The 27,227-nt window shown below is 45.8% G+C and overlaps 1 protein-coding gene across 2 annotated transcripts; it reads left to right on the top strand.

Annotated features, from left to right (window-relative positions):
* Window positions 1–2,593: 2,593 nt before the first annotated feature.
* On the top strand, window positions 2,594–25,817 carry Txlna (taxilin alpha). Of its 2 annotated transcripts, none has more exons than XM_045149474.1 (11): window positions 2,594–2,690; window positions 3,251–3,448; window positions 4,532–4,867; window positions 7,938–8,029; window positions 11,940–12,110; window positions 14,847–15,041; window positions 18,767–18,886; window positions 19,124–19,198; window positions 20,044–20,136; window positions 20,293–20,388; window positions 22,470–25,817. In XM_045149474.1, exons 2-11 carry the CDS (start codon window positions 3,283–3,285, stop codon window positions 22,794–22,796), a joined length of 1,671 nt encoding a protein of 556 aa, XP_045005409.1. In that variant the 5' UTR covers window positions 2,594–2,690; window positions 3,251–3,282; the 3' UTR covers window positions 22,797–25,817. The 2 variants fall into 2 exon arrangements, with proteins under 2 accessions (XP_045005409.1, XP_004665332.2); XM_004665275.2 differs by lacking the exon at window positions 2,594–2,690 and adding an exon at window positions 2,992–3,135.
* The last annotated feature ends 1,410 nt before the right edge of the window (window positions 25,818–27,227 follow it).

Below are 27,227 nucleotides of genomic sequence, written 5' to 3'. Positions count from 1 at the left end.
GAAAAAAAATCATCCTTCTAGTCCAGGAGATTCATTCCTAGCCCCATTCCAAAATGTGAAACAAACTACCTAATGCCACTGACTCAGTGGCACATTGGTGACTGTTAAGAGTGTGGCCCCCTAATTCCTGAGTTAAGCATACTGCTGCAGTCAGATTCACACTGTTGGTAGAAAACACCTGACCAAGAGCAGCTTATGGGGGAAAATGGGTTTATTTTGGCTTATAGACTCAAGAAGAAACTCCATGATATCAGGGGGAAATGATGACATGAGCACATGGTGGACATCACCTCCTGGCCTACATCAGATGGACAACAGCAACAGGAGAGTGTGCCAAACACTGGCAAGGGAAAGCTGGCTATAATACTCATAAGTCCGCCCCAACAATACACAGCCTCCAGGAGGCTGTAATTCCTGAATTGCCATCAGCAGAGAACCCTAGCATTCAGAACAACTAAGTGCATGGGGGACATCTGAGTCAAACCACCACACACACATAAGAGCTCTGAGATAAGCCTCCTTGCTCCCAAAGAAACCAGTTTCATTGCCTCACAAAGTTGCATGGTAAATCTCATAGCTGCCTAAGAGTTAAAGAATAGAAGATTCCTCTGAATCTCCTTTACAGAAAATATTTAAGTATAGAAAATATTTACAAGCCCTAAAACAATGCCCAATGAGCACAATTTACAATATGCTCTACCCCCAGCCTGATGCTAGTTCCTATAAAGTCCATTAACCCGTAAGCAAATGATAATCTCAATACTTCATTACTAATGCTGTAACAAAAACCTACTCAGACCTAGAGGATTCGTAGAAACTGCAGAACACTAATAGGAAGGCTCTGAATGTGACCTTTGAGCTGGGCCTTTGTTTTAAGTTGGGCATGATGGCACACACCTTAATCCCAGCACTTGGGAAGGCAGAGGTAGGAAGATTGCTGTGAGTTCAAGGCCACCCTGAGACTACATAGTGAATTTCAGGTCAGCCTGAGCTAGAGTGAGACCCTACCTTGGGGTGGGGGAGGTTGGAGTGCTGGAGAGACGGCACTTGCTTTCAAAAACAAAGACACTTGTTTGCAAAGCCTACATTCTATGCATGCAGACAGACACAAAAAGTGGTGCATGCATCTGGAGTTCGTTTCCAGCAGCAAGAGGACCTGCCATACCCATTCTCTTCTCTCTATCATATATGTGTGTGTGTGTGTGTGTGTGTGTGTGTGTGTGTGTGTGTGTATCTCCAAGGTAGGGTCTTGGTTTAGCTCAAGCTAACCTGGAATTTACTATGTAATCTCAGGATGGCCTCAAACTCACAGCAATCCTCCTACTTCTGCCTCACAAGTGCTGGGATTAAAAGCATGCACCACCACGTCCAGCCTAATTTGTTTTTCTTTTAAAATCTTTAGCCCATGTGCAAAAATAGGACTTTGTAGCATGATTTAAAAAACAAAAAAGCTGGGCGTGGTGGCACACACTTTTATTCTCAGCACTTAGGAGGCAAAGGTAGGAGGATCACTGTGAGTTCAATGTCAGCCTGGGACTACACAGTGAATTTCAGGTCAGCCTAGTCTAGAGCGAGACCTCAAAAAACAAACAAAAAGCTGAAGCTAGGCTTGATGGCATAAGCCTTTATAACCCTAGCAGTTGGGAGGATGAGGTAGGAGGTTTCCTGAGAATACCCTAGGAACTACAGAGTGAGTTCCAGGTAAGCCCTACCTCATAAATCAAAACAAAACAAAAAAGCTGAACTTGGAATCATGACATATGCCTTTAAAATCCCAGCACTAGGAAGGCTGAGGTAGAACTGCTTAGAGGATGAGGCCAACCTGGGACTAAGAGACCCTATCTGGGGTGTGGGCAGCTGCTCATCTATCTGCCCGAGACCAAATCCCCTCTGCAGTTGACCCTGCTGGTGACCAACTGGGTGGGGACCATAGAGAAAGCTTGATTACTTCTTCTGGGTAAAAGACAATTTAGCGTAGTTACGCTAGATGCTGGTGTAAGGCTTCCTGCTTTGACTCTGCTTTTAACCACTCAATATGGATATTATCTAGCCTTTGTCTTACCGTCTTAGTTTTCCCAGTTTACAAAACAATATTTTTCTCGACTTAATTATGAAGATCAAGCTAGCATATAATACGAAAGCACACAGCACCTCCACTGGACTAAAGAGGAAGAAGATGCCCAATCACGCGGCAAATCGGTGATTCCGCTAGGAGAACGGAAAGCAGATCTGCTAATTCCCAGGTCAGCGTCCCTCTTGCCCCGTCTTCAGCGTTCCTGGAGTCATACGTGGTTATAGCAAAGGACTGATGGAGCGTGCAGAAAGAAAAGCCTGCAGCAAAGGTTTAGGAGCCGGTTACAGCTTCTGCATACAGAAAACCAGGCTGGCACGGGTCTCCGAGCGGAATGACAGGTTCGTTCTGGACCTAAGGGAGTACCTAGCTCTTCGAACCAAAGCCTTCCTAGTGCATGTCGGGAATTGGCCAGCTGCGAAGCATCAAGGGATTCGTAGTCCTTTCCCCGTTCCCGCCTCCCCACCCGCCTTTGCCTCATCTTTCCCAGCAAGCTCCGCGCCAATGCCAGCCTCTGATTGGCTGCGGTCTGAGCGGGCAGTCCTGTCAGCAGCGGTTACCCGAGGTTTCCGGTACGGGGCCAGAACCGGGTGGGACGCTGTCGGACGTCGCCAGTGGGGTTCGTACGTCTAAACGCTGGCTGGTGGGATCGGAAGGAGTCTATGGGCCGAAACGCTTTGATTAGCCTAGGAATCACGCCATTTCCACTCGTGGATTGTGGCGGGGGGGGGGGGGGCGTTACCTTGCGCATGCGCGGGCGTGCCGCGCCACTGGAGGGCGCGGAGTGTAGGTGGCTACGGCGAGCGCTGGGGGCCCCACGTGGACTCTGGGGGCCGGGGACCGGGGGCCGGAGGGAGGGGTCGGGACTGGAGCGTTCCGCCGCCACGTCAGTGTGCGGCCGGCAGCCAATCGCGCGATCTGACTGCCGACAGGGGGGCCAGGAAGTGGCGTTGGGAGAGAGAGGAGGCCGTGGTCCTCATCCTCTTGAGGTGCTGCGCCCCGAAAGCCTGCCGGGGCTCGCGCTCTGGAACCTTCCGACTCCCGGCGGGCCCCGTGCCGCAAAGGTCAGCCGATTGACTCGAAGCTTTGTTCGGCTGGTATTAGGGTGCCTGGTCCAGGCTGTGAAGAACGTGAAAGTCTTGGGGGGGAGGAACAGTAAAATTGTGTTTGTTCCTAAAGGATCTCCTCCTAACCTAACGTCGCACTTCATCATGAAGAACCAAGACAAAAAGAACGGGCCTGTTAAGCCGTCTACCCCGAAAGGCACCACCGGGCAACCGGAAGCAGGCCCAGGGGAGGCCCAGGGGCTTCCCAGCCCGACTGCCCCTGCGAGCGAAGCAGAAGGTTCCAGCGGCCAAGCTCCCGGCAAGACCGAGGGTGTGTGTGTCAGCTCTGCTTCTCCCGTTAGTTAGCAGGAGTTTGTGGTGCTAGTCTCCATTCTGAAGAGAGAGGCTCGTCCGCACCCCCCCCCCACACACACATTAACCCAGGAAAGAGGAAGTTCAGAATGAGAGGAAACTGTCCAGTCTGAGGGATCCTCAGGGTTCCTTATGGAGGAGGAACAGGCTCTGTCAGGTTTAAATCGGGTAACAGCCAAATGAGGCATCCTGCTAGCAAAGTCATGCTCCTCAGAAATACCTCAGTCACGGGTGGGTAATTGCCCCCTTTATTTATTTTTATGGTTTTTCGAGGTAGGGTCTCACTCTAGCCCAAGCTGACCTAGAACTCACTATGTAGTCTCAGGGTGGCCTTGAACTCATGGCAATCGTCCTACTGCTGCCTCTCAAGTGCTGTCTGTTATTTTTGAAGCATTTCTGGAACTTTATGAAAAATAGCTTTGAGGGGAGGGAAGGAGGGTATTACCATGGGATATTTTTTATAATCATGGAAAATGTTAATAAAAATTGTGAAAAGAAAAAAATATAAAATTGAAAAAAAAAGAAAAATAGCTTTGGAGGGGAAGGAGATGTACTAAAAGTTATCATTTACTTATTTATTTTACAGAGAGAGAGAGAGAGAATTGGCAGGCCAGGACCTCAGCCACTGCAATCAAACACCAGACACTTGGGCATGTGCAACTTGTAATGGCTTGGTGGGATCTGGAGAGCCAAACATGGCTCCTTAGGCTTCCAAGCAAGTGCCTTAACCACTAAACCATCTCTCCAGCCCTGAAGTTAACATTTTATGCATAAACTGGTTTAAGCCAGGTGTGGTGATGCACACCTTTAATTGCAGTGCTTTGGGAGGCAGAGGTAGGAGGATTGCTGTGAGTTGGAAGTCATCTTGGGCTAGAGAGACCCTATCAAGAAAAAAACAAAAAGCTGTGGCTTAAAGAAGTTAGGGAACATTTAATCCAAACTAATGAGTTTGGTTGGCTCTATTTGCAACAACAACAAAAAGCATATCCAGTGGTATAGCCAAAATATTTCTCACTCTGTATCTTACCCTTTTTTGCTATAGGGGCTCAAGTCAAAACAGCTCAATCTGGGGTCCTCCGTGATGTGTCTGAGGAGCTGAGCCGCCAGTTGGAAGACATTCTGAGTACGTACTGTGTGGACAATCAGGGAGGCCCAGGTGAAAATGGAGCACAGGGTGAACCCGCTGAACCTGAAGATGCAGAGAAGTCCCGGACCTATGCGGCACGGAATGGGGAGCCTGAGCCAGGGATTCCAGTAGTCAATGGTGAAAAGGAGACCTCCAAGGGGGAGCCAGGATCCGAAGAGATCCGAGCAAGTGATGAGGTCAGAGACCGGGACCACCGAAGACCACAAGAAAAGAAGAAAGCCAAGGGTTTGGGTGAGAGAAGGAGCTACTTATAAGACTGGTGAGAGGGAGGGAGTTTGGACTTTTCATCCCATGAGCTAGATTACTTTAGGATTCAGACATAACTACTACTCATGGTAGCAAGCCACCTAGGTTAATCAGAGCTTAGGATAATGAGTCACCACTATACAGATCATTCACTTGTGCACCCTCCTATCCTTGGGAGTAAATAACAAGTAGGGACTGGAATCCAACCTACTCTCATTGAAAGGAAGAGGCCTAGATACAGCCCTGTGGAGCCAGCACCAGTTCTAACTTGCTCTGTGATCCTCGTGTTCATTCCCCTCTGGGTCTTGGTTTCTATGTCATAAGTCACAGAATTGGGCTATATCAAGGTTGAAATTTCAAATGTCTACATAAACTATGTAAGCCACAGGTTTTTTGGGAACCATGAGAGGCCACATTATATAAAGGGTTAGCTTGCCTGATTAGTTCCATGCTCTCAACTGACTAGCTGAATTTTTGACAACTAAAATAGTAGGAACCAGGGCTGGAGAGATGGCTTAGTAGTTAAGGTGTTTGCTGCAAAGCTAAAGAATCCAGGTTCACTTCTCTAGGACCCATGTAAAGCCAGATGCACAAGGTGGCACGTGCATCTAGTGTTTGTTTGCAGTGGCTAGAGACCCTGGCATACCCATTCTCTTCTTTTCTGCCTCTTTCTCTTTCAAATAAATAAAAATAATTTGGTTTTTAGAGATAGAGTCTCATTCCAGCCCAGGCTGACCTGGAATTTACTCTGTAATATCAGAGTGTCCTTGAACTCACAGTGATCCTCCTACCTCTGCCTCCCAAGTACTGGAATTAAAGGCAAGTGCCACCATGCTTGGCTAAAATTTAAAAAAAAAAAATTTTTTTTAACTTTTTGTTTTGTTTTGTTTTTTGAGGTAGGGTCCCAGCTCTAGCCCAGGCTGATCTGGAATTCACCATGGAGTCTCAGGGTGGCCTTGAACTCACAGCAATCCTCCTACTTCTGCCTCCCCAGTGCTGGGATTAAAGGCATTCGCCACCACGCCCGGCTTTAAAAACTTTTTATGTATAAAAATAAGTTTAAAAATTTTCACACATTAATGAAATTTAGGGTCAGGCAGGGTGGCATGCACATACCTGTAATCCACATACTCGAGATGCTATAGTAGAACCATCATTTTGATATAGTCAAGTCTGGACTAAAATATGATTTCAAAACTAGCCTTGAACTCATGATACTCCTCTTACCTCTGCCTCCCGAGTGCTGGGATTAAAGGCATGCGCCATTATGCCCAGTTTAGATAGACAGATAGATTTTTTTTTTTTTTTTTTTTTGGGTAAGGTCTCACTCATGGATACCAGGTCATTTTGTGTCTGGAGGAGCACATTGTAAGGAGTCCTACCCTTCCTTTGGCTCTTACATTCTTTCTGCCACTTCTTCCACAATGGACCCTGAGCCATGGAAGGTGTGATGGAGATATTTCAGTACTGAGCACTTCTCTTGTCACTTCTCAGCTTCTCAGCACCATGGTGCCTTCTGAGTCCTCTCAAGGTCACTGCCAACTGAAAAGAGAAGCTTCTCTAACCCAAAGTGAGAATAGCATTAACATATGAGTATGAACATGAAGAGCAGTGCTTACTGGGCAGTTTGGTGAGCATAGTATATACATTTAGCTTGACAGCAGCAGACATAGGGCTCATGACTACCCCTGTTGTAGGTTATCAGTATCAGGGATGTATTCCCTCCCATGGAACAGGCCTCCAGTCAAATTAGAGGGCTGTTGATTTCCACTATAACAGATGTGCCACTATTGCACCAGTTGGCTCATTTGGCCTGGTTGGCCAAATACAAGGCTTGCAGTGTCCACTGTTGGGTATCTTCACTGGTGATTTCTCTCTCGTCCATTGAACTGCATACAGTGTGGCTTTTTCCAGTTTTCTGTCAGCTGGTCTGCATGGAGGGGGATTTTCAGCTCAGCTCCTACAGGGTTTCTCAGTGACCTTACAGCCCAAGTATATAGAGTCTTCAGCAACAGGATTTTACCATCTATTCCTGGTGGGAAACCAAGAATCTCAGCTATGGCCAGTAATGTTTTGGGGGCGTCAGAGATCTCCCTGGCCAACAACTCACTGGAAGTATCCCATCCCTAGCACTGAAAATTTTCTAGTAACAATCTGTGGCTCCTGTGTGTTCCATTGTCCATAAAAATAGGTTTCCTTATGATTTATTTATATCCTCTTAGATTTTGATTATCCCTCCCTCCACCTTTCCTTTACTCAATGTCTTCCCCTGACCTCACTTAGGCCTTTTCACCCACATCTATCCAACCTTTTGACATAACAGCACATCATCATTATCTAGAAAGGTTACATTTCACAAGTGTACAATTAATTTACAACAATCTTATAATGTCTTAGGTTTATGATTCTGTTTTGTGCCATATATCCTAACTGTCCTCAGCCATATGTGGCTCTATGGACCACAAGTTGGACACCTAATTCCTTTTGGTATTTTACCTTTTCAGAAGCACTCCTGTGCACTGAGACAGTATCCTTGAATTTTCAGATAGATAACCTTTGTCAGTTGATAATATGTTTCAAGTAAATATTCCTTTTACCAGTTGTACCTACCAGAGATATTCCATAGATTCATTCATTTTTTAAAAAATATTTTTATTTATTTATTTGAGAGAGTGATACAGAAATAGGCAAATAGAGAGAGAAAGAGAGAGAGAATGGGCGTACCAGGCCCTCCAGCCACTGCAATTGAACTGCAGATGTGTGCACCCCCTTGTGCATCTGGCTTACGTGGGCCCTGGGTCATCGAACCTGGGTCCTTTGGCTTTGCAGGCAAGTACCTTAACTGCTAAGCCATCTCTACAGCCCCAGATTCATCCATTTAGTAAGCATTTGTTAGTGAGCATGTGCTCTGTGATGGTACTATGGACACTATTAGTGCCTGAGTCGGTCCACACAAGTAGGAAAGGCTTCATCAGCATTACAAGCATAAACCCAGATGTCAAGAGAACCCCCCCCCCAGAAGGGGGTGCATGCCTTTGCTCCCTGTGCTTTACAGGGAAGGAGATCACTTTGCTGATGCAGACCCTGAACACGCTGAGTACCCCAGAGGAGAAACTGGCAGCGTTGTGCAAGAAGTATGCTGAGCTGGTAAGTTCCTACCCTGACTGCCCATGGTACCCTCCCTGGCTTTGGAAAGTTAGCAGGCCACTGGGAATGTAGGTGGGGGTACAAGGACAGGTGGATGACTTAATTCCTGTTTAACTCTTTCTGAACTTTTCCTCTGTCTGTTTAATGGGAGTCCATACCCAGGCAGTTACTTGAATGCTGAGAGTCAGAGGAGAATGGTTCTCTGGTGATAGAGCACTAATTCCTGGCTTGATTCCTAGATGCCATGCCTTATGGGTTTTTTTCTGCGTGTATCACTCAGAATATGGCAGTGCACACTGTCATTACTTAGGAAAACCAGTAAAGTTACTTGGTATTCACTTGCCTTTTATTCCCGAGCAGTTCTTCATATTCCTGCATCTCTCTCCCCCGCCCCCCCATGACATCAACTTCTTGCTGAACCAGATTAGTTTTCCTATTCTAATGCCTTACCTGTGATTTGTTGTCCTGGTGTTAGCACTTGTCCCTGTACTTCCTTAGTTCTAAGTAAAAGAGCTTGATCCAATTCAGATTCAACTTTTGGGACAAGACTGCTTTATGCTCTATCACAGGAAATAACAAGCAGCCATGCATGCCTACACAAACCTTTAATCCCAGCAGAGGTAGAAAGATCACTGAGAGTTCAAGGCCAGTTTGGGACTATAGAGTGAGTTTCAGGGTCAGCCTGGGCTAGAGTGAGACCTTACTTCTAAATAATAATAATAAAACCAGGCATAGTGGTGCACACCTTTGATCTTAGCACTTGGGGAGTAGAGGTAGGAGGATTGCCATGAGTTCAAGAACACCCTAAGACTACATAGTGAATTCCAGGCCTACCTGGACTAGAGTGAGACCCTACATACCTTGAAAAAAAAAAAAAGTAATAATCATAAGCATGAAGGCTGGAGAGATGGTTTAGTGGTTAAGCTCTTGCCTGTAATGCCAAGGGACCCAGGTTCAACTCCTCAGGAACCATGTAAGCCAGATGCACAAGAGGGTACATATATCTGGAGTTTGTTTGCAGCAGCTGGAGGCCCTGATGTGCCCATTCACTCTCTGTCTCTTTGTCTCTCCCTCCCTCTCTTTCTCAAATAAATAAAAATATTTTTAAAAATAATAAGCATGGGCTGGAGGAATGGCTTAGCGGTTAACGTGTTTGCCTGCAAAGCCAAAGGACCCTGGTTCAATTCCCCAGGACCCATGTTAGCCAGCTGTACAAGGGGGTGCATGCTTCTGGAGTTCGCTTACAATGGCTGGAGGCCCTGCTGTGTCCATTTTCTCTTTCTCCCTCTTTCTCTGTCAAATAAATAAAAATATTGAAAAATCTTTTAAAAAATAATAAGCATGAACCAGATGTGGTAGTGTACACTTGTAATCTCAGTGCTCGGGACATGGAGGTAGTAGGACAGGAATTCAAGGCCAGCCTAGGCTACATGAGACTCTCAAATATGAAAAGGGCTAGACATGGTGACACACACCTTTAATCCCAGGCAGAGATGGGAGGATTGCTATGAGTTAGAGGCTGCCCTGAGACTACATAGTGAATTCCAGGTCAGCCTGAGTGAGACCCTACCTTGAAAAGTCAAGAAAAAGAAATGTCAACTGTGGTCTAAATGTTAAGTGGGTTCAGCAAGAGCCAACGAGATCCCTCTTGTCAAACTCCCCATTGGATGTGAATTAACAGATTCATCTGTTGATGGTTATTATCAACATTTCTTTCAAAATTATTTCGTACCATCCACATTTCTTAGCTAATGATTCTGTTAGGAACTTTATTCATCTGGAAAATGAAGGAAATTATGGCTAATGGAATTATTGTAGGAACTAAATAAAGGAAATAGAGGTTCCAGGTCAGCCTAGACTACCTTGAAAAAACAAAGAGAAAGGAATGTGGTGGGGGGAGAAAGCACATTTAGTTTGGAAGGATTCAGCCATAGAAAGAGTGATTCTATAAGAGAAATGGAAGTACGCTGCTGGAGTGATGCTCTCACTGGGGGCGGGGGGGGGGGGCGACCTGAAGCCCAGTGCACAAGGAAGGGCTTCACCAATGAGAGCAAGACCAGGTCTAACTAGAGAAGAGAGGTACGGGCTGCCTGGTGGATAGAAATGTATTGCCACTGCTTCTGTGGTTTCTTCTGCATTCTCAGGAAAGTGAGAAAGATGGTAAGGAAGATTTGAAGGGGAGGCCAAAATAGTAGTCTCGAAAAAGAGTGTGGTTAACAAGAGAAATGTAGTGGGATTTCTGGGCAGGTGAGGATCTTCCTAAAATTGTTGGTTGTGAACTTAAAGTGAGAATTTTTTGTTTGCTTGTTTTTCAAGATATGGTCTTGCTCTAGCCCAGGTTTACCTGGAATTCATAATGTAGTCTTACTTAGGTTGTCCTCTGATTCATGGTGATACTCCTACCTCTGCCTTCCAGTTTCTTGGATTAAAGGCATGTGCCACCACACCTGGCGAAAGAATCTTAAGTAAGGAATTAAGGTACTTTAGCAGAATTGAAAGGAGCCAAGAGAATGGAAGGTGTAAGAAGCCTAAGCTAGTAAGTAAGTAGTTAAAAGAAGTCAAGTAGAAAGAGACGAGAGTGAAAGATAGGTAGGGTCAGTTGATGGAAAGTCTACTGTAGGGTAAGAGTCTTTCTGATGGTCATATAGGTAAGTGATGGGAATGACCTAGAAAGAGGTGGTGGTTGTGGTCCTGAACTGAGGTCCTTGTAATTGAGATAGCAGTTATGGTTCCTGGTAGTGGCAAAGTCTTTTCACTATGCTACCCAAGATAGCAGATGCTAGCAAATTATATGAGTAATCTGAACTTGGATCTGCTGGAATTGTAACACATCAGGTTTCAAAGACTTAAGATGAAAGAGTATGTATGAAGTGTCTTGATTTTTTTTGTTCTTGTTGAATTTTGATTTCATGTTGAAATTATGCTATTTTATTTATTTATTTTGTTTTTTCTGAGTTAGGGTCTCATTCTAGTCCAGGCCACTTTGTAATCCCACACAGCCCTTGAACTCTCAGCAATCCACCTCTCCATGCTGGGATTAAAGGTATGCACCACCATGCCCAGTGACATATCAAGACTCCTCTCTCAAAAAATTAATTTTTGCCTTTTTAATTAAATTTAAGTGTGCCTGCTAGTTTATATTAATATGTGAATTGCATTTTATTTCCACTATCCAAGACTAGATAGAAAGATGAGAGAAGAGCCAACTATGGTGGCACAACGCTGTTAATCCCAGCACTCAGGAGGCAGAAGTAGGAGGATAGCTGTGAGTTCGAGGACATCCTAAGAATATGTAATGAATTCCAGGTCAGCCTGGGCTAGAGCAAGACCCTACCTCAAAAACCAAAAAGAAGAATGATGAGAGAAGAGCTGAGCTGGGGGAAGGAATGGATATGTGGAAGGGGTTAAGGACTCTGAGGTCAGGAGGAGTTAAAAGGATTTGCTTTCAATACTGAAACATCTCTGAATGAACAGGAATTATGGTAGAGAGCAATGTTGAGCCAGAACTAAAGTCTGGAAGGAATTAGGAGCTGATGACGGCAGTCTGAATTGGTTGGCAGTAGAAAAGCATCTTTGATAAGATGTGTATCCAGCATGTTGAGGCCATGGGATTGTGTGAAATGTCTTGAGAACACTGTCTGGAAGTTTTAGAGAGAAGCTGGGTTCTGTGACTTCACTGGTCATTTTTGTATCCTTCAGATACGCCCTGGGTTAGAGCGAACAAATTGTGGGAGAAGTCTGTAAAGCTCCACTAGAGTTGGCTGTGAGTGTCTGCTTCTGCTGGAGTAGAGGGGGGCCCATTAAGCTCAGCTCAGGAATCCCTAGGGTCATATGATAATCCATGTGAGCAACCCCCCCCCCCACCCTCCACAGCAGCCACACACATCAGGCACTCCCCTGCTGTCCACAGTTGGAGGAGCACCGGAACTCTCAGAAGCAGATGAAGCTCTTGCAGAAGAAGCAGAGTCAGCTGGTACAGGAGAAGGACCACCTTCGTGGTGAGCACAGCAAGGCTGTCCTGGCACGTAGCAAGTTGGAAAGCCTGTGCCGTGAGCTGCAGCGGCACAACCGTTCCCTCAAGGTAAGCCAGGCAGGTGGCTTAGGTTTCCTTAGATTTCACTGGTCTTTGGTGGCTTTCTCCTTTAGAAAGTAGCTTGAGCTAAAGAGATGGCTCAGCAGTTTAGGTGCTGGCCTGCAAAGCCTAAGACAAGGGTTCAGTTCTCCAGTACCCACATAAAGCTAGATAGACAGTGGTGTGTGTATCTGGAGTTTATTTGTTGCAGCTGGAGGCCCTGGCATGCCCATTCTCTATGTCTGTATCTCTTCTGTCTCCCTCTCTTTCTCTGTGCTTGCAAGTAAATAACAAATTTTTTGTTAAAAAAAGGGGTCCGAGTCTGAAGAGATGGCTTAGTAATGCAAAGCCAAAGTACCTAGGTTCAATTCCCCAAGATACACGTAAACCACAAAGTGGCACATGCATCTAGAGTTCTTTTGCAGTGGCCAGAGGCCCTGGCTTGCCCATTCTCTGTCTGCCTCTTTCTTTTTCAAATAAATAAAAGTAAATTTTTTAAAAATAAGCCAGAGGCTGGGCAAGATGGCACATTCCCAGCACTTGGGAGGATCACTGTGGGTCAAGGCCAGCCTGAGACTATATGAATTCCAGGTCAGCCTGGGCTAAAGTGAGATCCTACCTTAGAAAAAATAAGGGTTGGAGAGATGGCTTACTGGTTAAGAAGCTTGCCTGCAAAGCCAAAGGACTTAAGTTCAATTCCCGAGGACCCATGTAAGTGAGATGCACAGGTGGCTCATGCATCTGGAGTTCATTTGCAGTGGCTGGAGTCCCTGGCATGCCCATTCTCTCTCTCTTTGCTTCTCTCTCTCCCTCTCTCTCTCTCTCTCAAATAAATAAACAAATAAAAACTAGATGCTGGAGAAATGGATTAGCAGTTAGGCACTTTTCCTGCAAAGCCTAAGGACCCAGATTTGATTCCCCAGTACCCATGTAAGCCAGATGCTCAAGGTGGTACATGCGTCTGGAGTTGACTTGCAGTGGCTGGAGGCCCTAGCACCTCTCTCTGTGTCTGACTCTCTTTTTCCCTCAAATAAATTAAAAATATTCAAAAAATAATAAGCCAGAGACCAGGCATGATTGTGCATGCCTATAGTCCCAGCCCTTGGGAGGCAGAGGTAGGAGGATCACTGAGTTCAAGGCCACCCTGAGAGTAAAGTAGCTTAGGTTTGTAATATAGAAGTACACTTTCCAGGGCTGGGAATATAAGTCAGTAGTCTAAACGTCTGGCTGGGATGGGGGTGTGTTAAGCTAGCATTCAATCCTCAACTCTCTAAAAATAAATAAATAATAGTAACTCAAAAAACACAGTCTCCAGAAATGCCCTGCCTTTGAGAGAACTGCTGTAACCACTTGACATGTATTTGTTTTAGATAAGGGTAAGGTGCTAAAAGTCCCAAAATGCAGGGCTAGAGAGATGGTTACAAGTATTTCCTGTGCAAACGTGATAGCCTGAGGAAGCCTGAGAGGCTATTCAAGTTCAATATCCAAGAGCCACATAAACAGGTGTGTGTGGCCACTCATATCTGTAACCCTTGTCCTAGAGGGGAGCAGAGATCTGAGAGTCACTGGAGCTTGCAAAAAAGGAAAAAAAAAAAAAAAAAAAGGCTGGGTATGGTAGCTCACATCTTTAATCCCAGCACTCAGGAGGCAGAGGTAGGAGGATCACTGTGAGTTCAAAGCCACCCTGAAACTACATAGTGAATTCCAGATCACCTGGGCTAGAGTAAGATCCTGTATCAAAAAAACAAGAATAGCTGGGCATGGTGGTACACACCTCTAATTCCAGCACTCAGGAGGCAGAGGTAGGAGGATCACCCTGAGACTACATAGTGAATTCCAGGTCAGCCTGGGCTAGAGTGAGACCCTACCTCAAAAAAGCCAAGAATAGCCGGACGTGGTGGTGCACACCTTTAATCCCAGCACTTGGGAGGCTGAAGCAGGAGGATCGCAGTGAGTTCAAGGCCAGCCTGAGACTACATAGTGAAATCCAGGTCAGCCTGCACTAGAGTGAGACCCTACCTCAAAAACTAGAGACCCAAGCCATGCATAGTAGTGCACACCTTTAGTTCCAGCATTTGGGAGGCAGAGGTAGGAGGATCGCTGTGAGTTCGAGGCCACCTTGAGTCTTCATAGTGAATTCCAGGTCAGCCTGAGCTAGAGTGAGACCCTACCTTAGAAAACCAAAAAAAAAAAAAAACCAAAACAACAACAAAAAGAATAGAGTAAGAATAAGCAGGTGTGGTGGTGCATGCCTTCAGTCCCATCACCAGGGAGGCAGAGTGAATCTGTACCTCAAAAAAAAAAAAAAAAAAAAACAAACGAATAGTCAGGTGTGGTGATACACATCTTTAATCCCAGCACTCAGGCAGCAGAGGTAGGATTGCCGAGAGTTTGAGGCCACCCTGAGGCTACACAGTGAATTCCAGGTCAGCATGAGCTACAGTGAGACCCTACCTTGAAAAACAAAAATAAATAAATAAAAATAATGAATCTGAAATCTGGAAATTAGACTTTAGGAAATCTAAGCTCCTTCAGATTGGGACTTAACGTGTGTTTACAGTTTTTAGGGAGTGACTGATTGTCACCTGTATTACGAAACCCTACTGCATGATGCCCTGTAGCCTAGCTGCTCCTCATTTTGACAGCATGAAGGACTGCTGGCAGATGGTGTCTGTGGAATAGTTAGGGTTGCCATGTGTAGCTGGCTATGGAGTTGTGAGTTCCAGGGCTGGCTTCTCTCCCCAGGAAGAAGGTGTGCAACGGGCACGGGAGGAAGAGGAGAAGCGCAAAGAGGTGACCTCACACTTCCAGGTGACACTGAATGACATTCAGCTGCAAATGGAACAGCATAACGAGCGTAACTCCAAGCTCCGCCAAGAGAATATGGAGCTGGCTGAGAGGCTTAAGAAGTTGATTGAACAGTATGAGCTACGTGAGGAGGTGAGGTTGTTATGGACTTGGTCAGCAGTTTTTGATGATGCAATGTATGGCAGGGACTGGGACAACAATCTTCCTCCTTGTCCCTTGAAGAGTTAGATAGTCATTCTTCATTGACATGGAACTTGTGTGTAGAGAAGAGACTCACTGTAGCAACATGGTCCCAAATACCTGGGCCAGAAATTTGTTCAATTTAGAAATATCCAAATTTAATCTGGATAGATGGCTTAGTGGTTAAGGCACTTGCCTATGAAGCCTAACTAGCCAGGTTCCATTCTCCAGGTCCCATGTAAGCCAGATGCACATGGTGGCACATGCATCTAGAGTTCATTTGCAGTGGCTAGAGGCCCTGGCACTCCCATTCTTACTTACTCTCTCTGTCCTTCTCTAGTTAAAAAATTAAATCAGAAAAAAAAAAACTAATACATGTAGATATATATATCTCCAAACTTAGAATGGAGGTGTGTACATGTCTCAGCAGCACCTCCAGATCATTTAGTCAGTGAAACTTGTGGATAATTTCCTAGATTTTAAACAGCCTGACTTCCAATGGCGTGTGTGGAGTTTGGCTACCAGCTTAAGACAGTTTCAGTCTTTAGAGTCTTTATTATTTACTTATTTATTTGAGAGAGGGAAAGAGGCAGAGAGAGAGTGAGAGAGCGAATGGGTGCCCCAGGGCTTCCAGCCACTGCAGACAAATTCCAGATGCATGTGCCACCTTGTGCATCTGACTTACATGGGTCCTGGGGAATCAGACTGATGTTCTTTAGCTTTGCAGGCAAGTGCCTTAACCACTAAGCTATCTCTCCAGCCCCTAGAGTCTTAATGTTTGGAATTTCAAGGAAAGAGTTGGTCCTAATGTCAGTGATGAACTCTAGAGATTGTGTTCACTAATTGCTTGCCACTTCTATCACTTGGAAGGGTATGGCATTACAGACATGGCAGGTGTTGGCTGTTTCCTGAGATATTTGAGTCTTTGGTTTTCCCATGCCAGTCATTTGGCTGTTTGTTGGGCTGCTGTCTTATGAAAAGAGAGGCTACAGTTGAGTTTTCTTACAGTCTGGCTGACTTGCTTTGGACCATGTCCTTTCCTAAGGCTAGAATAAGATTAGCAAGATCTACCAGCTGATACAGCAATTGTATGTACAGGGCCTGGAGGGGACTTCCTAGCCCATCCTATCTTGTACTTCATCCTCTGAGAACAGACAACTTATATCATACTTGGTTTGAGATGAGTTGTCTGGTTGCTGTCCCTCAGCACTGAGTCATGGGAGACTTCTTTAGACCACTAAACTGAAGCACCAACTCCACAAATCTGAGGTTCTTCTTTTACTTCCCCTTTGTCCTCAAGGTAGAAAGGACTTGACGCTATTGTAGAGGAGGTTTCTTGGCTTATATATCTCCTCTGTCAGGTTCACATTTTCCTTCTAAGTTCTGAGGCTTACATCACGGACCACAGAACTGTTCCAAACTGGAATTGTCTTCAGAGTGCCTTACTTTCCCATCCTAAAAAGAAGTCAGATTCCCCATATTCCTCCTTTCATTAAGTTCCTGGAATTTTGTCTTTGAAATCGCACTTGAACTTATCACGTTTATTTATCCATCACGTTCTTTCCTTGTTTGCATCCCCAGGGCCTCCTTCAACAACCCTGACAACTATTTCTTGAAATACACATCTTTTATCTTCTGCCATAAATATGGGAAACAGGGCTGGTGATGTAACTTGTTGGTCAAGTGCTTGCCCACCTACATGTGATACCCAGCACTGCAGCAACAAAAACTAGATATGGAAAAATCTGTTGAAGGGCTAGAGAGATGGCTTAGCAGTTAAATCGCTTGCCTGTAAAGCCTAAAAATTCATGTTCAAATTTCCATTTCCCACATAGCCAGATGCAGTGACGCAAGAGCACAGTGTTGCACATGTGCACAAGGGTGTGCATGTGTCTGGAGTTCTTTCATAGTAGCTGAAAGCCCTGGCGCACCCGTATTCTTTCTCTCCCTCTTTCTCTCTCTCAAAAAAAATAAAAAACATTTGGGAGGTAGAGGCAGGAAGATAAGTTCAAGATCAGAGCTCGGAAGAAGGCTTAGTGGTTAATCCACAAAGACTGATGGCCCAAGTTCAATTCCCCAGAACCCATATAAAGCTAGGTGCACAAAGTGGTGCATGCATCTGGAAGGTGTTTGCAACAGTGCACCCATACACACACTGCCTCTGTCTGTCTCTCTGCTCACAGAGCTGGGAGAATTGTTGTAAACCTCACAGGTAGGTTAAACAAGTGTGAAGTGATCAGCCCCAGATTTGATATACAGCTTAAAGACTTAGAAAGATGGCAGAATAATTTGCTTCCATCCAGATTGGTTTCATTGTACTGACAACCTCAGTTGGCATTATGAACCATAAAGAAGGAAGATGAAAACACAGGAGGGAAAGTCCTGGGATTATTTTTCTAGGGGTATAAAGAAAGAGGACTGGAGAGATGGCTTAGCAGTTACGCACTTGCCTGTGAAGCCTAAGGACCCTGGTTCGAGGCTCGATTCCCCAGGACCCACATTAGCCAGATGCACAAGGGGGCACATGCATCTGGAGTTCGTTTGCAGTGGCTGGAGGCCCTGGCGTGCCCATTCTCTCTCTCTCTCTCCCTCTGTCTCGCTCTCTCTCTCTCTCTGCCTCTTTCTCTGTCTGTCACTTTCAAATAAATAAACATAAAACAAAAATAATTTTAAAAAAAGAAAGAAAGAAAGATGGCTTAGCACTTAAGCACTTGCATGTGGAGCCTAAGGACCCCAGTTCAAGGCTCGATTCCCCAGGACCCACATAAGCCAGATGCACAAGGTGGCACATGCATCTAGAGTTTGTTTGCAGTGGCTCGAGTCTTATGTGCCCATTCTCTATCTATCTGCCTCTTTCTCTGTCTGTCTGTCTCTCTCAAATAAAAATTAAAAAAAGAAGAAAAGAAAGCATACATATGAATAAAATGCCTCAGTGGAATCTAGTTTAAAAAAAAAAAAAGATAAAAGGTAAATTAAGCCAGGCATGGTGGTGCATGCCTTTAATCCCAGCCCTCCGGAGAGAGGCAGAGGTAGGAGGATCACTGTAAGTTCGAGGCCACCCTGAGACTACATGGTGAATTCCAGGTCAACCTGAGCTAGAGCAAGACCCTACCTCAAAAAAGAAGTCCAGGGCTGGAGAGATGGCTTAGCAGTTAAGGCGCTTGTTTACAAAGCCAGAGGACTGCTAGGTTCACTTCTCCAGGAATCATGTAAGCCAGATGCACAAGGTACCACATGCATTTGGAGTTCATTTGCAGCAGCTGAAGACCCTGGCACATCCATTCTCTGCCTGCCTGCCTACCTCCCCTCCTCAAATAAATAAATAATATAATATATAAAAAGAAGTAGTTCAAGGGCTAGAGAGATAGCTCAGCAGTTAAAGCGCTTGCCTGCAAAGCCTAGCAACCTGCGTTCAGTTCCCCAGAATCCACATAAAGCCAGATGCACAAGGTGATGCATGCATTTGGAGTTTGTTTTCAGTGGGGCCAGAGGTTTGATCGAATTTATTGCTTGGCTTGGACAGCTTATTCTACCCATGAACTCCTGTGGTACTTGTGGAAGCCCAGTGTGTCAGCTTGAGATGAGATATTAGACAAAGCGCTCTGTTCTCTGTAGATGGGGCTTCTCTGAGAAAGGGAACTCCTGACAAGCATGGTCTTTCCAATACCTTTCTGCAGCATATCGACAAAGTCTTCAAACACAAGGATCTGCAGCAGCAGCTGGTGGATGCTAAGCTCCAGCAGGCCCAGGAGATGCTGAAGGAGGCAGAGGAGCGGCACCAGCGGGAGAAGGACTTTGTGAGGCTCAGGCCCCTGGGCTGGTGGGAGCTACACAGAAGTGGGCTGGGCTCTGACTTAGCTCAGAATCAAGTTCATATGGATGGGAGAGGTTTTGCCTGGCTAGTCCAGTCACTGTCTGCACAGACAATAGTCTGAGAGCAGGTAGCTTCAGTGGGTCCTGTGCTTGTGGCTCAAGAAAGCCAATGCAACCCCCAAGGTTTTCTGACAGAGTGTGGGGTCCTGTCTTGGAAACAGCTCCTGAAAGAGGCAGTGGAGTCCCAGAGGATGTGTGAGCTAATGAAACAGCAGGAGACCCACTTGAAGCAGCAGGTAAGACTGGACCCTGGACCTTGGGCTGAATTATGGAGGGGTAAAGCAGGACCCTCATTCTAAGACTGGCTCTTCTCCAACTCTTGTGTTGACTTCAATTTAGCCTGGGTTTTTTTTTTTGTTTTTTTTTTTTTGAGATAGGGTCTTGCTATGTAGCCCTAGCTGCCACCAAAATCATTTTGTAGTCCAATCTGACCTCTAAAAACTTTTTAAGATCTTCCTGCCTGTTCCTCCTAAGTATTGGGATTACCTAGCCTAGTATTTCTTTTTTTCAAAAGGGTTCAGGGCTGGAGAGATGGCTTAGTGGCTAACATGACCAGGGTTCAGTTCCCCAGTACCTATGTAAAGCCAGATACACGTGAATCTGGAGTTTGTTTGCAGTAGCTGGAGACCCATGCATACCCATTCTGTCTCTTCTTTCTTGTCTAATCTTTCTGCTTGCAAATAAATTGATATTTTTTAAGAGGGTCTAGCTTGGCATGGTGGCACTTGACATTAATCCCAGCTCTCAGGAGGCCAAGGTCGGAGGATCATTGTGAGTTCCAGGCCTCCCTAAGACTACACAGTGAATTCCAGGTCAGCTTGGGCTAGAGTGAGACCCTACCTTAAAAGGAAAAAAACAAAACAAAACAGGGTCTCATACATTATCACCACACCCAAACCTTCTTTTCATGTTCAGCATTTTGGATTATATCTTTCCAGATACTTGGCTGTAGTCTAGTCTAGTACAAATGTTAGGTCAAAAGACCCAGGGAAAGACTAGGTGTGGCCCAGAGGTTGCTTCCTGGATATACTGCTTAACTGCTCTTCACCCATCCTAACCTTCACTGTACTTCCTCCCATAGCTTGCCCTATATACAGAGAAGTTTGAGGAATTTCAGAACACACTTTCCAAAAGCAGCGAGGTGTTCACCACTTTCAAACAGGAAATGGAAAAGGTAACCACTGAGTTCTGGCCATGGGTGGCTGCACAGGCATCAGCCACTTCATTCAAAATTGCTGGCCAAATGCAGTGAGTATTCTCTCCCTTCTTTGGAAACACAGATGTGCCAGCAATCCAACTCTGACCTTTCCTTCCATCTGTCATATAACAGATGACCAAGAAGATCAAGAAGCTTGAGAAAGAAACCACCATGTATCGATCACGCTGGGAAAGCAGCAACAAAGCCCTGCTTGAAATGGCTGAGGAGGTGAGTGGAGGATGACAGGCTAGAGCATGTGGTTATGGTCTGTCAGGACTTTTCCTCTCTCTTTTCCCAGCCAGTGATGCTATGGCATGAAGTGGAGCTGGGATTCGTATGCTTATTTATCCTATTGTAAAGATAGTGACAACTGTCTCTCCATAGGAAAGATAGGCAGTTTTGTGTTAGGTCTAAAATGGAACTTAAGGCAGCAAATGGAAGAAAAGGTTGAAGAAGCAGGAAAAAAAGAAATGGGAGTGCTAATGATTTGTGTAGTTCACATATGGAGCAACCCAGATAATTTGTTACTGTGCCTCGTAATGTAGAAGAAAGGAAATGGCATTGGTGGAGCAACTGCAGGTCAGACATGCCCATATATACATCCATAGATACTCACAGTCATCCTCCTACCTCAGCCTTCCCAGTGTTGAGATTAAAGGTGTGTGCCCTCACCAGCACTCAACTTGGTTTCTGTTGACTTGAGTGAGGTTTGCTTTTTTTTCTGTGTGTGAGAGAGAGAAAAAAAAAAAAAGAACAGGTGCCCCAGTGTCTCTAGCCACTGCAAACAAACTCCAGATGTATGTGCCACCTTGTACATCTGGCTTATGTGGGTACTGGAAAATCAAACCTGGGTCCTTAGGCTTCGCAGACAAGTGTCCCAACCACTAAGCCATCTCTCCAGCCCTTTCTTTTTTGGTTTTCTGAGGTTGAATCTCACTTTAGCCCAGGCTGACCGGAATTCACTATGTAGTCTCAGGGTGGCCTCGAATTCACAGCGAGCCTCCTAGCTCTGCCTCCCGAGTGCTGGGATTAAAGGCGTGTGCCAGAACACCCAGCTGTTTTTTGGTTTTATTTATTTATTTTGGTTTTTCAAGGTGGTGTGTCACCCTAGCCCATGTTGACCTGGAATTCATTATGTAGTTTCAGGATGGCCTCAAACTCACAGTGATCTCCTATCTCTGCCTCCAGAGTGCTGGGATTAAAGGCATGCACCAAGCAGAGATAATTTTTGTTTGTTTGTTTTTGTTTTTCAAGGTAGGGTCTCACTGTAGTCCAGGCTGACCTGAAATTCACTATGTAATCTCAGGGTGGCCTTGAACTCTTCTTCCTCTGAGTGCTGGGATTAAAGGTTAAATGTGTGCACCACCACATCCATCCTAGAGACTTTATTTCCTGCCAAATGTTTCTTGGAAACTTTTGAGATCTGAGGTTGGAATTAGTACTGTTTTCACTTAAAAAAAAATTATTTTTGAGAGAGAATGGGCGCACCAGGGCCTTTCAGCCATTGTGAATGAACTCTTAGACATGTGCGTCCCCTTGTGCGCATGTGCAACACTGCATGCTTGCGTCACATTGGCATCTGGCTACCTGGGACCTGGAGATTCAAACAAGCATTCTTCGGCTTTGCAAGGCAATCGCCTCAACCATTAAGCCATCTCTCCAGCCCTAGTAGTCCTGTTTTACACTAAGATAGGCAGAAAACCAAGTACTTTGCCATGATCTAGTAGATAACTGGAGGAATACTACTTTGACATCCAAGTCATGCCTAAACCAGGACTGTCTATTAGAAGGGGAAAGCTTCTGCCTCTGACCTCTCCTAGTTGTTTTTTTAAATAATTTTTAAAATTTATTTATTTGAATTTTTAAAATTTATTTACTTGAGAGTGACAGAGAGAGAGAGAAGGAATGGGTGGTCCAGGACCTCCAGCCACTGCAAACGAACTCCAGACGCATGCACCCCCTTGTGCATCTGGCTGCTAATGTGGGTCCTGGGGAATCAAGCCTCGAACCGGGATCCTTAGGCTTCACAAGCAAGCGTTTAACCACTAAGCTATCTCTCCAGCCCCCCATATAATCCAGATGTATGTGCCACCTTGTACATCTGGCTTATTTTTTTTTTGAGGTAGGGTCTTACTAGCTCAGTCTGACCTGGAATTTACTATGTAGTCTCAGGGTGACATTGAACTCACAGCAATTCTTCTACCTCTGCCTCCCATGTGCTGAGATTACAGGTGTGTGCCACCATGCTCAGCTTCTCCTGGTACTTTAGAAATAACTGTTTCATTTATGTCATGTTTTTCTCTCCCTAGAAAACACTTCGAGACAAAGAACTTGAAAGCCTGCAGGTGAAAATTCAGCGCCTGGAGAAGCTATGTCGGGCATTGCAGACAGAGCGCAATGACCTGAACAAGCGGGTACAGGACTTGAGTGCTGGTGGCCAGGGCCCTCTTACTGACATTGGCCCTGAGCGGAGGCTGGAGGCTGCCACTGCCTCCAAGGAGCAGGGTGGTGAGGGCCTTGGGGCTCAGACACCCAGCTCTCCAAGGGCCACAGAAACTTCTGGCTGTACAGGAGCATTGAGCACAGAAGGAACAGGTCAAACAGGGCCCCAGGAGCCTACCATTGCCACCGCCTAGAGATGGTGCTTGGAGCATGCTGGGAAGGGAGCAGCAACCCAGCCAGGCCTGGCCCATGTGAGGCTCCCACACTGAGCAGCCCATTCCTAAGGCCTGGGTGTTCTGGCTGGCATCTGACACTTTGCAATTTTGGATTTTGTGGGTCAATCTTACATACATGGATGGGGCACTTGTACAAGGCCTCATACAGCTTACATAGTTACATCTGTAAGTGTACAAGTGGGCTTGCACTAAGGGTGGGGTATACGGATGGAGTTGGTGGTTCCTCCATGAGCTGAAGTCTTAGATGGTGTCTGTAGCTGCCATCGCAGTCGGCTGGTAGGTCAAACATTATCCTGCCTGGTTTGAGGCTCAGACCCCTCTCAGCCCTTTTTAGAGTTTGTCACAAGTGATATACTCAGGCCTGGACTCCATTCTTTCATGAGCAGGACTTGGGCAATTTGAGCTCTTGTAGCTCCCCTGGAGGCTCCATTACTTTTCTTGGCTTGGGCATGATGTCTCTGGTACAGCCTTAGCAGGGCATATATAACTGATGGTTGAGCTGCTTTTCTGCCTAAGAGAAGGCACTTGAGGATAATCCTGTGTGGGATGATGCACTGTTTGTGAGACTTCCTCTGTCCATGAAAGTGCCAGGATCAGGCCAATGTTGCTTCTCAGTAGCCTTATCATTCACAGGTGCCTCTAGCTGCACAAAAGATCACCCAAAGGATTCTTTTTGAAGGCTTTTTGTTTTGCATGTGAGTTTGTATGAAGAAGGAAGAGAGGGGTACTATGGCAGTGGTCCCAGGTACCTGGCCTCCAGTGCCCAACTCTTCACTCCACCTGGGTCCTTTGTCATGTTGGTGCTAAGGCTTTCTGTTTGGGACAATCAGATTATTATTAAGAGAAAAGAAAAAGTTCTAATGGCTTTGCCACAAGCTTGCCTATGGGTTTTCAATCCTGAGAGGCCACCACTGATTCCTGTCACCTCCATCTTCATGCAGCCATTGCTGGGCCCAGCGTTATGGATCTGCTTTTGCTTCCTGCCCACACTCAAACCAAATGAGTAACCATTGAAGATTTTTTTTAATGCCATTTCTTGGCACATTGGCCAAGAAATGAGTCTTTGGGTTTTACTGCTGCTGGTATGGGAGTTCCCAGTTGTCTGGTGGGTAAAGAATGAATTGCAGCTGGGCATGGTGGTGCATGCCTTTAATCCCAACACTCAGGTGGCAGAGGTAGGAGGATCACAATGAGTTCGAGGCTACCCTGAGATACGGAGTGAATTCTAGGTCAGCCTGGGCCAGAGTGAGACCCTACCTCGATAAACCAAAAAAAAAAAAAGGGGGGGGGGAGAATGAATTGCAACAATACACTGAGTGAGTCCAGGAAACAACACTGTAGGGAGTTGTATTCGCTGCCTCTCCCCACATATGTGTCCTGTGTGTGGCAGCTTTGCTAGTGTTCTCTTGCACACCTACAAGGATGTTATCCAGGTTCCAGAAAACAGTTTTCTTGAGCAACAGAAGGAATCTTGGAAGCAGAATTATTGGTCCTCGGCCTCAGTGAGCTAAGGGAGTCACAGGCCAAGATGAGATGAGTGGAGTTTTGCTTCTACCTATATTTGAAGCTCATTGTCTTGTCTTGCACATGCCTTTACTTTTCACAACTGGCCCTTAACTTAAATCCCCCACATAGATTCATGGATTGTGCTGGGTATGGTAACACATGCTATAATGCCATTACTCAGGATTGCGTTCCAGGCTGATCTTGGCTATTAAGTGAGACTGCCAAAAATAGGCAAATGAACATTACATACATCATGTGACTTCCAAGTTAATCTCTCCCTTGGCCGATGGCAGGCACCAAATGCTTTAAATACTTCTTGCTACCCTGGTATATTCATTCAAGATGCCCCAGCACTGGAATGAGTGCTGAGACTTATTTGCAGTTCCTGGCTGAGGTATACTGTCCTGTGGAGTATTTTCTCACCTCTGATGTCTGTGTATGTGACATGGTCCCTGCCTCTTCCTGTCCATCCAGTACAGTCTCTGATCCCTGTGCCAGGTTAGGGAATATGAACTGCCAACCCCATTGGACTTACTAGGCTATGGAGGTGTAAGAACAAGACAAATGTGCCTCCTTGGAGAACGAGGGAAGGTCTGTTGTGGCCCACATACTTGCCTGCCTCACTTCAGCTACCTCTTAAAGCCAATTGGAGGGGTGGGGGTCCTTGGGGCTGTTGAAGCTCAGTGTTAGGAGATTGCAACCTTCAGTGGCCCTAGGACAGGTGAGATCTTGGCTGTCACATCCATCCTTTTAGGCACCCAAGTCAATGAATGGTTGGGACTCTTCCTCTCCATTGACCAAACCTTAGTCACTACAACTGCTGTGCTTTCCAAGGTCAGCCCAGGGAGCCTGGCCCAGCTGCAGGGGAGATAGTCTGCAAGCGAGTCCCGTGTGTTATGACCTCAGTTTTAGGACCAACAGCTGTGTTGGTTTCTTAAATTGTTAGCTTTTCCTCCGGGGGACCACAGTGTGTGGTGGCTCAGAGCCCAGTGCCCTTACTCATGTCCATTTGCTTATCTAGTTGAGAGCTTCATGTACACGTGTCAGCAGCACTTTTTTTCTTGTTTTCCATGAGGTGTTTGGACCATGGGCAGCGCTCAGGCACTTTGTGTAAGAATGTTATTTCTGTAAAAATGGTTATTTAGCCCTCCCCTCCCCCATTGTGGTCATCCTGCTGAGGGTGGCCCGCAGGCTCGGTATGTAGGGGAGCTGAGTGCTGCTGCAGTCTCCTTCCACCGTGCACACAGCCTGGAAGTGGACAGCAGGCGCCCAGTCTGGGGGTGGAGGCTGCCTCTTCCTGTAATTGCTTCCTTTTACTACTCAGCCTGGCCACCAGGACCTATTTGAAGTAACAACAGGTTTTTGTTTTGTTTTGTGTTTTTGTCTCTTTTGGTATTTTACAACAGCCAGGGACTTGATATTGATGTATATTACACCACATTAAATAAAGAGTCTGTTGCCTTACTCCGCCAACCTGTATGATCATGCTTCTGAATCTCTTTGGTTCCCTCCATTGTCATTGATTTGCCTGGATCTGCTGCAAAGATGCCCTCCCTGAGTGTGCCCTGGCAAATTGACTTGAGCTGCCTTTGACTTTTACTAGGTTGGTAAGAGAATTTTTTCTTTTTTTTTTAGTGGGGAGCTGGAAAGATGGCTTAGCAGTTAAGGGTGCTTGCTGGCAAAGCCTAACATCCTGGGTTTGATTGCCACTACCTATGTGAAGCCAGACAAAGTGGCACATGTCTGGGGTTTATTTGCAGAGGCAAGAAAGAGGCTCTGAATTTCACACACACGCACACACACTCTCTCTCCCCCCTTCCCCCAGTACTCACTTGAAAATAGACTAGGTGCAGTAGGGCTAGTCACTGCAAAAGAGCTGCAGACATGACCACCTTATGCATCTGACTTCATGTGGGTACGGGGGAATCAACCCTGGATCATTAAGCTTTGCGGGCAAGAGCCTTAGCCACTGAGCCATCTCTCCAGCCCCTCTTTTGTTTTGCTTTTTGAAGTAGTTTCACTCTAGTCCAGGCTAACCTAGAATTCACTCTGTAGTCTCAGAATAGCTCAAACTCACAGCAATCCTACCTCTGCCTCCCGAGTGCTGAGATTAGAGGTGTGCACCACCATTCCTGGCATTTTTTTGGAAGTTTTTTTTTATTATATGTTCTTCTGTGTGCTTTGTGTATATATCTAACCACATTTATATATTACATTTTCAGTTAAAATCTCCTAGGCCTTTTGGGAGAGAAAAAAATAATCTACCATGACACCTTTGCATTGCCTTATTTAACAGACCAAGTGACAAAGTGTAGATGACGTCAGTGAACACATCCAAGCCTTCCTTGCATTGCCCTCACTGGGCAAAGATGAGGTATTGCTCAGAAGGGTCTGGATAGAGTGATGCCATCCAGAGGCAGGTCGTTCCTTCGTTGAGTGCAATTATCTTGGCTGCAGGAAAACGCAGAGAGAACTTGAGCACACAGCTGGTGTAACCAGCTCACTGTTTGTATGCAGTGTTTTCTGAGTGTCTGAAGAAATACAGGATGGCAAGACATAGAAATAACAGAAGCTGTGTAGAGATCGGTCCAGAAATATTTCATCACATACTTCTGTGGTCTTTTCGTGTGCTGTCTTCCCCTCCCCCAGGCACTGCACCTGGGATCTTGCGCACTCTCAGCTTGCACTGTGCTGGCATGTTTTTTTAAATGCATATTTCAGGGCTGGAGAGATGGCTTAGAGGTTAAGGTTCTTGCCTGTGAAGCCCAAGGACCCATGTTATATCTCTCCACATCCCACATAAGCCAGACACAAAAAGGTGAGGCTAGTGAAGGGTCATGCATGCCCACTAGGTGGCGCAAGCGTCTGGTGTTCAGTTGCCCT

Source organism: Jaculus jaculus, chromosome 5 (assembly GCF_020740685.1).
Source record: "Jaculus jaculus isolate mJacJac1 chromosome 5, mJacJac1.mat.Y.cur, whole genome shotgun sequence".
Classification (NCBI taxonomy): Eukaryota; Metazoa; Chordata; class Mammalia; order Rodentia; family Dipodidae; genus Jaculus; species Jaculus jaculus.
Note: the sequence above shows the minus strand (reverse complement) of the source record. Positions and strands in the feature narration are given on the sequence as shown.

What these genes read in the sequence shown, in the direction of transcription:
- Txlna (XM_045149474.1), top strand. Translation starts at nt 3,283, where the DNA reads ATGAAGAACCAAGACAAAAAGAACGGGCCTGTTAAGCCGTCTACCCCG. An exon ending in ACCAGCGGGAGAAGGACTTT is followed by an intron (nt 18,887 to 19,123) that starts GTGAGGCTCAGG and finishes TCTTGGAAACAG; the next exon opens with CTCCTGAAAGAGGCAGTGGA. An exon ending in TGCTTGAAATGGCTGAGGAG is followed by an intron (nt 20,389 to 22,469) that starts GTGAGTGGAGGA and finishes TTCTCTCCCTAG; the next exon opens with AAAACACTTCGAGACAAAGA.